Raw genomic sequence first — 10,304 nt, forward strand, 5'->3', positions numbered from 1 at the left:
GGAGTTCTCTGGTCCTAAGTGAAATGGAGTAAAAGGGCTTGATCACAAGACCTGTTTCTGGGCTGGGCCCTGCTTGTATTTCCAAGCTTATTTCTTCACATGTCCAGTGAAATAATATTAACAGCAGAGATTAAAAAAAAAAAAGCAGTGAAAAGTATAGATCATGGTTAGATGTGAGTGGTGGTTGTTATGCTGGAGAGCAGCCTTGGAGACATGGGGCTCCATCCTCTTGGGAATCAGGGAGCAATCTGGGGCCCCTTGCTGGTTTCCGTGGGTGTGGTCCAAAGCTCTGACTTTTGCTGGCTGGGTGGGGCACCACAGGTACCTTTGCCGTTATCAGCATCCTGGTGGGTAACATCTGTCTGCAGCTGGCTCCAGAGTCAAAATTCTGGGTCTTCAACAGTACCACCAACGAGAGCTACGTGAACACGACGGCCATGGAGGCTGATAGGCTGCACGTGTCGGCGACACTAGCCTGCCTGACTGCCATCATCCAGGTGAAGGGGACGGCTGCATCCCTGCCAGGGCATCATACCACCCCGCCCCTGCCTCAGAGCCCCCACTGTGATATTAAAGCTGAGTTAGGGCTCTACCTCCTTCCTCTTTGCCATTCTCAGGGCCGCCAAAGATCTTGAAAAGTCGGATATCTCCTCATCTGTCTCCAGCAGGTCCATAAGACCAGCGTCCACAGTTAAGAACTGAGTTAAGAACTGTCTCGCAGCCTCTCTTCACTCCCTTTCCGGAGCCCGGCTCTCTGCCAGGGCAGACTTCTGGTTCCCTAACATCCCTGATTCCCTGCCCCAGCTTCCTCTGCTCCAAGCCACAACATCACCTGCATAACATAATTTTCAGTTCCAACACATGCAAAAGACTCTGCATGCTAGATTTTGTGAAGGGAAATACAACCTGACAGAATGCAAGAGCAGAAAGCAACCTCAGAAGGCACCTTTCATTCATTCATTTATTCATTTAGTTAATATTTCTTGGTCCTTTCGCTGTGCCAGGAATGGGGCTAGGCCCTGGAGATAAAAGATATGTAAGAAAGAGGCCCAGTTTTCCAGGAGCTCCCAGCCCAGCAGAGGAAGTAGCCAGGTCAACAGGTAAATTTGTAGGCAGTGAGATAAGCAACACAATAGAGCTATGTACAAAGAGCTGTGAGAACACCAGAGAAAGTCAGGGAAGGCCTTTCCTCAAAGAGAGGAGGTGACACTTACCCGAGTCTTAAAGGATGACCAGAAGTTGACCAGTAACCAAATGGCAAGGCACAGGAGGATGGTCCAGGCAGAGGAAACACACCCCAAAGCACTGAGGCCTCAGAGAGTGTGAACTGAGCGGGGAATGGCAAGGCAGAGAGTTTGGCGGAGATGGAGGGCAGGGGACCTTTGGGGAGGCTGGAAAAGTAGACAGGAACCTGACAATGAAGTCGAGGTCTGTCCCCTAAGCAGTGGTGTTGGGTCCCATTGGCAGTTTAAGGATCATTTGGGCTACGGAGAAAATGGTAGGTGGGAGGTGGATTAGAATCAAGGCAGGTGACCTGTTGGGAGACTGTGCAGAGGACCTGGCAGGAGTGCTGAGAGCCTAGACCAGGGTAATGGCCATGGAGAGGGCCATGGAGATGGGAGTGGACTTGAAGAACATTTTGCCAGGAGTAAAATTGACTGGGCTTGGTGATAGACGGGACGTGGGAGGTGAGGGAGAATGACTCCCAAAGTTTTGGTTGGCCAACTGGGTGGATGGCAGTGTCATCCACTGAGAGAGGAAACACTAGGGGAGGACCGGTTTCATTTAGAGATGAAGAAACTGAAGCCAGAGAGGTGGAGTGACAAAGAGGCTGGTGTCCTAAGAGACCAAAGCTCTGCTCGCACAGTGAAGAACAAGACAAGGACTCGTTTCCTTAGAGCTGCTGTTGTCCAGGGCTGCATAGGACTCCAGCCCCGGGTCTGGGTCAGGCAGGTGTGGGAGCTGATGATTCTCTTGGTCATCCTCCTCCCCCAATAGATGGGCCTGGGCTTCATGCAGTTCGGTTTTGTGGCCATCTACCTCTCCGAGTCCTTCATCCGGGGCTTCATGACGGCCGCTGGCCTGCAGATCCTGATCTCGGTGCTCAAGTACATCTTTGGCCTGACCGTCCCCTCTTACACAGGACCAGGGTCCATCGTCTTTGTGAGTCTGGGACCAAGCCCCTGAGAATGGGGAGGGGCCGGAGCAGACAGGAGAGCACAGTTCACTGTTTTAAGAAGTTGTGAGCTTCTCAGCATGAGATGCTCTCAAACAAGAGCCAAGTGATCCAGTGTTCGGGAAGAATTCTGAGGGGCTTTCCACATTGGGAGGAAAGGACAAACACATGACCTTGAGGGTTCGCTGAGGTTCTCTGTGGTTAATCCCCACAGAAAAGGAGATGTACACGCTCCATCAGCACCCTGTTCCAGTGCCTGGGAAGTCCTTCCGAATATCTAGTCTCCATCCCTCCTCCTTTAGCTTGAACTCTTTCTAGAGAAAGAGAAAAGGAATCAGCATGAGCTCCGGACACGCCCTTTGGGAGAGGGAGGTGGAAAATGGGAGAGTCATGACCAGGAGTTCTGCTTTGACACGACTTCGTGAGCATTGACAGCATTTCTTCATTGGGTCAGACACCCAAAGGTGGGGGGCGGTATGGGAAGAAGGGGTGGGAGCCCATGAGCTTGATGCTCTCTCCTCCAGACCTTCATTGACATTTGCAAAAACCTCCCCCACACCAACATCGCCTCACTCATCTTCGCCCTCATCAGTGGTGTGTTCCTGGTGCTGGTGAAGGAACTCAACGCTCAGTACATGCACAAGATCCGCTTCCCCATCCCCACCGAGATGATTGTGGTAAGGACTTCACCTGGGGCTGGGTGTCGGGGGCCAGGCTGGAGAGGCCTTGAGAAAAGGAATCCATCTCCAGCCAGGGCCAGGGAGCCCCTACCCTCCCTCGCTGCTCTCCACTGTCAGCCAGTGGAACAGGAAGTTAGGGGTAAATTTCTTCCATTCCCTTGAATATGGCTCCCACTCTTCCTGCTCCTCAGGGTGTTCCCCCTTAAGAAAGCAGGGAAGTGGGATTTAGGGTCCCCAGAGAAAAAGGAAGTTTGGGAGCGACTCCTGCCCTGACCCCAACTTCAAGCCAATCCCCATTCTCCACTTTGGGATTTGCAGGTGGTGGTGGCAACAGCTATCTCTGGGGGCTATAAGATGCCCAAAAAGTATAACATGCAGATCGTGGGAGAGATCCAACATGGGTGAGTCCAGGGGGCCAGGAAGCCTGGCACCACCCCTACCCCACTCCCCACCAAGGCCTGGGCTCAGAGGCCGAGCTGAGAGGAGCTCTACGAAAGTGCATTATAAACTCTATGGCACTGACCAGCTGCGAATTGCTACCATTACTAATTGTGGAGAAGAGCCACACAACCAGCCAATGCTGGCTGTTTTATGAACAGTGAATCTTAACTGCCGCATTCCCCCTAAAAGTCTCATCCGATGGTTGCTGTTAAAGCAACATCTCTCTGATCAGCCCTTGTCTGGCTCTTTGCCCTGTTCTAATGCATTGCCTCTTTTTATCTATGTGGACAGGAAGCTATTAGGATGAACTAAATTCATTAAACATCTGTTCTGTGCCAGCACCATGCTGGGCCCTGGGAGGGAACCAGCAATGCTGTGCTGCAGAGTAAGAGCGGGGGCGGGGACCTTACAGCACTGAGGCTGGGGGCTGGGGGCTGGCGAGCATAGGGTCCACAACCTGGGTATGAACAGATGAGGCCCTACCACTTACTGGCTCTGTAACCTTGCACAAGCTAGGTCCCCTAAGCCTGAGCGTCCTACTTTGTCATTGGAAGTGATGGCAGCTGCCCTACAACATTATACTCAGGAATCAGACTGCAAGAGTAATTCACGTGAGACCCTGGCACACAGTGGGGCCCGGCTGGTCCCTCTGGGTTGCTGAAGGACTCGGCGCCCTCCCTCTCCTCATGCCCTTGGGCCCTGCCTCTTCTCTGGCTCCTCGGCAGGTTCCCTACTCCCGTGCTGCCTGTGGTTTCGCAGTGGAAGGACATGGTTGGCACAGCCTTCTCCCTGGCCATCGTGGGCTACGTCATCAATCTGGCTATGGGCCGGACCCTGGCCAGCAAGCACGGCTATGATGTAGATTCTAACCAGGTAGGTCCAGCCACCCCTGGCAGGGCTGGGCAGGGTGGGCTAGGGCCCACAGAGGCCCAGCAAGAGATATCTTGGGGATCTAGACTGAAGTAAGGCTGCCTGCCAGTATGAAGGGGGTCTCTGATCCCAAGAGCTGACCTCTGCTTGATTGGGAATATATGGCTTTATAGCAGTAGGTCAGGTCCTGGCCCAAGATCCAGCTTGCATGGCCTACTAGGTTTGGTCCAGACCCTGCCACCACACACCCGCAGCGCCCAACCCTGCCTCTGTCCCCACAGGAAATGATTGCCCTGGGCTGCAGCAACTTCTTCGGCTCCTTCTTTAAAATCCATGTCATTTGCTGTGCTCTCTCCGTCACTCTGGCTGTGGACGGAGCTGGGGGAAAATCTCAGGTGAGCGCCTATGCTGGGTAGATGGGAGTGGGATGGGAGGGACCAGAACAAATGCCCCAGAGAATCCCGGAAGCCAGGCCAACAAGCCAGGCCAGCTGCTTCTCCAACCTTCCTCTCCTTTCTATTCTCCACTCCACCAAAGGCACCTCCTGGAAATGAATCAAGAGCAATACTCTCTCTTCCCAACTCTTTCTCTCAACAGGTGGCGAGCCTGTGTGTATCTCTGGTGGTGATGATCACCATGCTTGTCCTGGGGACCTATTTGTACCCTCTCCCCAAGGTAAGAGCCCAGCAGGAGAGCAAAGACCAGTGAAAGAGGCCAGTAAGAGCAACCCTTAAGAGCCGTGCAGCGCTTTATAAAGTGCCATCATTGTCTCACTTTGTCTTAATCCCAACCTGTGAAGTAGACAACACAGGTTTACTCTCCCCCATTTTACAGGTGAGGGAAACTGAGGCTGAGAGAGTCTAAGTGATATGCCCATGGTAGTGCAGGTCACAAGTTCAGGGCTGGTCTCAGACTCTAGTCTGCTGACCTCAGGGGCCGATTCCCTGGTCTGTTGACGAGTGTCCATGAGCGCCGGCAGAGGCAGGTTCTAGGCATGGGCTGTTGGGGACGAGGGAAAAAGAGAAAGGCAAGATGGAGCCAGGATGGGCCATGGCTATAGCACCTGCTCTCTCCAACCCTAAGCCTAAGTGTAGAGATTTGGGAGCTCTGCAGGCGAAGTGTTCTGGAACTTTAGTTCTGCCCTGCCAGGGTCCAGGGCCAGGTGTTGGTAGAAAGGGCAGGAAGAAGGAGACACCCCAGTGACAAGGAACAATTTTCTGCTTTCTCAGTCTGTACTAGGAGCCCTGATAGCTGTCAATCTCAAGAATTCCCTCAAGCAACTCGCCGACCCCTACTACCTGTGGAGAAAGAGCAAGCTGGACTGCGTAGGTACCGGGTGGCCTCTGGGCACCTGTCCGTGGCCAGCGCCTCCTCCAGCGCTAGAGCCCTATCGGTTCTCTTTGTTAACGATTCCTCCGTGGACTGCTCCCTAATTCATGGAGCCAATAGCAAAAGCTCAGGTTTCGGACCCATCTAGGGCTGCTTATGAGGAAGAAATGAGATAATGTAAGTAAGGAGCACATTGTCCAAATTGTATCTTGTGTTCGCCGAAACTTAGCTTTTATTATTCTTATGGTTTATAGTTCCAAAAAAAAGAGGAAAAAAAAAATCTATAACATAAAGCCAGCAGACCAGGGCCTTAAGCAAGTTATCAGACTTCTCCGGAGTTCTATTTCCTCATCTGTAATAGGAGTGACAATCATGGCTGACACACTGGTTCTGAGGACGAAATGAGAGTGGATTGGGAAAGCACTGTGTAACCAGAGAACACTCTGCAAACATGTCTTATTGTTATGATTAGTCACATTCCCACTGCATCTTTCACTGGACAATAGTAAGGAGGCTACCATGTATTGACAACAGTGCATTATCCTCACGTAAGCCCCACCATAACTTATGAGAGAGGACTTACTAGCCTCCTCTCAAGATGATGAAACCAAGGATCAAATAGGCTCATAATTTGTCAAAGGCCACAGAGGTAGTAAGTGGTACAGTCAGGATTGGACCCCCAAGTGTTAGACTCCAAACCTCGAGGCCGTCCTGTCTCCTAGGGGAGGAGGCTCACCTGCATGGTATGGGAAGGACATCCTCAAAGCCAGAGAAGTGAGTGGTCCATCTGGAGTCCCTCAGTGAGTGAGTAAATGAGGAGGACAGGAGAAAACAATGTCCCAGTGATCCCCTGCTATGGCAGTTAGTCCTTGATATTCACATTGTGCTTTGGGTTCCCATCTGATCCTCACAATTCTCTATGCAATTAGGCAGATTTAGTTCCTTTATAGACATTTGGGGAACTCTAAAGAACCATGGGGCAACTACCAAAACTGAATTCAATCCAGGCAGTCAGGCCAGGAAACATCATGACTCATGTTGGCCATAAGCAGCTTACTAGTAGGCAGAGAAAGGGAATTCACTCTTATTGATCACCCAGTGGGTGCCTGTCACTAGGCTAGGACATTTACATTCCTTAATTCTTTAATCCTGTCATGAAGCAGGTATTTTTATTCCTTCTTTGTATATTAGGCAACTAAAGCTCTCGTACCTAGGAAGTAGAACAAAACCTGGAACTAAGGATTGAACCAAGATGCTTCCTCTCATCATTATGCCCCGCTGCCTCCCTGTGTGTGCCAGGCTTGTCAACTAAAGACCAGACGAACTCAATCTAGAGGAAATGGGCAAATGTAACAAAAGCACAAAAACATGTAACATTACAAATATGTCATGAAAATAGAAGAGTGAGTCTGGGTTGTGCTGGCAGAGAATGGCCTGGGCTAATACAGGAAGACTTCCTAAAAGAGGCAGTTCTCTCCCTAGCCCTGCTTTGGTGTCTCTCTCCTCACAGTGTGTCTGGGTGGTGAGCTTCCTCTCCTCCTTCTTCCTGAGCCTGCCTTACGGTGTGGCGGTGGGTGTCGCCTTCTCCATCCTGGTTGTGGTCTTCCAGACCCAGTTGTAAGTAACAGCCCATCTCCCCAAGACACAACAGGGACCTCTTGGCCAGTCTGCCAAGGTCTCCCATGCCAAGGCCTGGCCCAACCCACAGCACCCTGCTGCCTTCTGGGCCTGGAACTGGAGGTGCTGCCAGGCCTGAGGAGAGCCCAACGCAGCCAGGACTACGGGCACAGGCTGGGCTGTCTGACTTCCATTGTCCTGAAAACTCCAGAAGAAGCCATCGTGGCCTTGGAGAGCTCAGCGGGGAGGGGGGTCAGAGAAAGTAGGGGGAGAGCAGGTGGGTAAGACAGCGTCCTTCCAAAGGCACTGCCAGACCCCAGACCAAACGTGACCCCATCTCAGGGGAATATGAAGCTAAAGGATAGATGCTGTGTCCTTCCTGTAAAAAGATTAAGCAGGGCGGGAAGGTATCCTGAATGTGAGGGAAACCCTCCCTCTTCTTGAGAACTCAGGCCCAGGAAGTGATGACTTCAGGGACACTTAAGTTTGTCACCTTGTGTACCCCCACCCCTTCTCCCTGCTGAGCCCCAGTCTGGGAGCTAAGTCAAGGGCATGTTACCCCTCTAGTTATAGTTCAGCCACAGGCCACCAGGCATCTGCCTCCAGTGCAGAAAGCCAAACTCAACAAGACCAGGGGTGAGGCAGGGCCCTCTCTTGCTCTGCCTCTGCCCTAGCTCCCACTCCAGCATCCCTTCAGGCCCACTTACTATTAGCATTTGCTTATTTATTAGTTTGTTTGTTTGTTTGTTTATTTGTTTTGTATTCTTCTTCATCTAGTCGAAATGGCCATGCTTTGGCCCAGGTCATGGACACGGACATTTATGTGAATCCCAAGACCTACAATAGGGTGGGTAATCCAAGCTTCTGACCTCCCTCTTTTGCCCTACCCACCCCAAATAAAAGAGGAGGTTTTTTAAAGCCAATGAGCTCAGTCTCCCTGTCACAGGTCCAGGAAATCCAGAGGATTAAGATCGTCACTTACTGCTCCCCTCTCTACTTTGCCAACTCAGAAATATTCAGGCAAAAGATCATTGCCAAGGTAAGGCTCAGTCCTTTGGTGACCTGAGGGGCTTGAAGATGGAAGAAAGAGGGATGAGAATCAGGGGCAGATTGTCCCCAAAGAGGCTAGAGGTCAAGCCTGCTGCTGGCTCTCTCCCTACAGACAGGCATGGACCCCCAGAAAGTATTGCTGGCCAAGCAAAAATACCTCAAGAAGCAGGAGAAAGGAAGAGCGATGCCCGCACAACAAAGGAAGTCTCTATTTATGAAAACCAAGGTGAACTGAGGCCGGGAACAGCCAATACCCTCTCTCCTGCCCTCTCTAATCTTGTCCCCTGGTACCTCACCTCCCAGAACCCTTCGAGGCAAAGACAGAAGTCTGCATGGCCATTACCTGGTGGCTACTGGACATTCTCCTCCTTGGTTGAGGGGCTTCCAGCTCTGGGGTAACCACTGAACTCCCATGCTCCCCCTATTCTCTGGCTAAGATAGGATATGGCTGATGAACTTATGAACAACCCCAGAAGGGGAGCAGCAGTGAATTTCGTGGGGTACCCAGCCAACCTAGAGCATCAAAGTGGAAGTGGGCATGGGAGTTCTGGGGAGAAGCAGGCAGTCACAGACAAGTGCAAGGAGCTCAACTGTTCCCAAGGGACTTCCTCCCAGAGCAGAGCGGGCTTCCGCTTTGACACCTCTCACGGAAGGTTCCAACTTGGTCTGCTTTGTGAGAGACCAAGCTGCAGGCCCCACCTGAGGGAGGAGCGTTGGGAGATTCCTCTTCCACGGGGGTTTCGGGGCTTGTATTCACCAGGACCAAGTTCAGGGATTCTCCTCCTACATGTTCCTTGCCCCTGCTCCAGCCAAGCCCAGTTCGGTTTGTGACCCTTGACTCTCTCCTCCACCCCCACCCTCTAGACTGTCTCGCTGCAGGAGCTCCAGCAGGACTTCGAGAACCCCTCCCCAACCGATCCCAACAACAACCAGACACCTGCTAATGGTGCCAGCGTGTCCTATATTACCTTCAGCCCTGACAGCCCCCCAGCTGCCCACCATGAACCACCAGCCTCTGTCGAGGCCCCCAGTAAGCCAAGTGACGTGCTGGCCAGTGTTCCACCCTTTATCACCTTCCACACTCTCATCCTCGACATGAGTGGGGTCAGCTTTGTGGACTTGATGGGCATCAAAGCCCTGGCCAAGGTGAGGCCCTCGGGCAGAGGGAGTGCCAGTCACCTCCCACTCGCTCTCTCCCATACTCCCTTTCCTCAGAGTGTTCATTCCGACAAGTGGAGGGACACAGGCCCCTGAGGATCCCTTCTTCTCCGCCAGACGTGACCAGAACAGGATGCTCTGTGCAGAGCAGGGCCAGATAGCCCAAGACAATCAGTAGCTGAGGAGGGAGGCCAGAGATCCAGGCCCTGCTGTCCCACTCTGCCCTAGCACCCCTCTCTAGCGGAGGCCATCCCAAGTCCCCTCTCAGACCACCAGGAACCCACCTCAGGTTCCTCTGAGTAGAATCCAGCTTGGCTCTGGTTCATGGCCTGCTGCATAATCCCACACTCACCCAGACACTCCAGCATCAGCTGGCTCCGGCCAGCCAAGGAAAGAAGAAATGATATCAGTGTTCCACAACCTCAGGCCAAACAGGCAGCCCATAGGACACCTTGGATAAATGTATTCATCTGACAATGTTTCAACAGCCACTTCCAACAGCTAAGTCATCCAACCTCAGAGCTGGCTTAGATGGAGGAGAGCTGAAGAGAACAGGGAGCATAAGGGCCGACGTTATCATCGGCCCGGTACAAAGAAAGCTCCATCCCTAGTGAGGGGCTCAGCCTGCTTCCCTGGCCTGGACCTGGAGCTGAGGCAGGCCTTGGCTGATGCCCTGTCCTCTCTGGACCTTGGGCCTCTCCTGCAGCTCCTGCCCGAAACCACAGAGTCAAGAAAGAGATAGAATCTGTGAATCTAAGCTACTAAAAGCAAAGATCTGGCCCCATCAGAAGGAGCCATGGTGACTTTAAGTGCTAGCCTCTTTGGCAAAGCCCCATTTCCTCCCACTTTCCAGAAAAGCCGTCAGCCAACACTCCAGCGAGAAGTGGTGTGCTTTGCTGCTATTTTTATCGTTGGCTGCCAGGGCTCAGAGGGTTGCTTATTTGTTTGGCTTCCCCTCTTCAGAGCATTTTGTGAATCACTTT

At 52.3% G+C, this 10,304-nt stretch overlaps 1 protein-coding gene across 1 annotated transcript in view; it reads left to right on the forward strand.

Annotated features, from left to right (window-relative positions):
* SLC26A9 (solute carrier family 26 member 9) overlaps window positions 1-10,304 on the forward strand; it is a 20,933-nt gene that overhangs the window by 5,299 nt on the left and 5,330 nt on the right. The window contains exons 5-16 of the mRNA XM_011372966.1: window positions 1,999-2,163; window positions 2,701-2,853; window positions 3,175-3,257; window positions 4,023-4,170; window positions 4,449-4,562; window positions 4,765-4,842; window positions 5,397-5,492; window positions 7,007-7,113; window positions 7,891-7,960; window positions 8,060-8,152; window positions 8,276-8,389; window positions 9,028-9,309. Of these exons, the coding sequence (XP_011371268.1) occupies window positions 1,999-2,163; window positions 2,701-2,853; window positions 3,175-3,257; window positions 4,023-4,170; window positions 4,449-4,562; window positions 4,765-4,842; window positions 5,397-5,492; window positions 7,007-7,113; window positions 7,891-7,960; window positions 8,060-8,152; window positions 8,276-8,389; window positions 9,028-9,309 (1,503 nt within the window). The remainder of the gene's footprint in view (window positions 1-1,998; window positions 2,164-2,700; window positions 2,854-3,174; window positions 3,258-4,022; window positions 4,171-4,448; window positions 4,563-4,764; window positions 4,843-5,396; window positions 5,493-7,006; window positions 7,114-7,890; window positions 7,961-8,059; window positions 8,153-8,275; window positions 8,390-9,027; window positions 9,310-10,304) is intronic.

Source organism: Pteropus vampyrus, unplaced genomic scaffold (genome assembly GCF_000151845.1).
Source record: "Pteropus vampyrus isolate Shadow unplaced genomic scaffold, Pvam_2.0 Scaffold217, whole genome shotgun sequence".
NCBI lineage: Eukaryota > Metazoa > Chordata > Mammalia > Chiroptera > Pteropodidae > Pteropus > Pteropus vampyrus.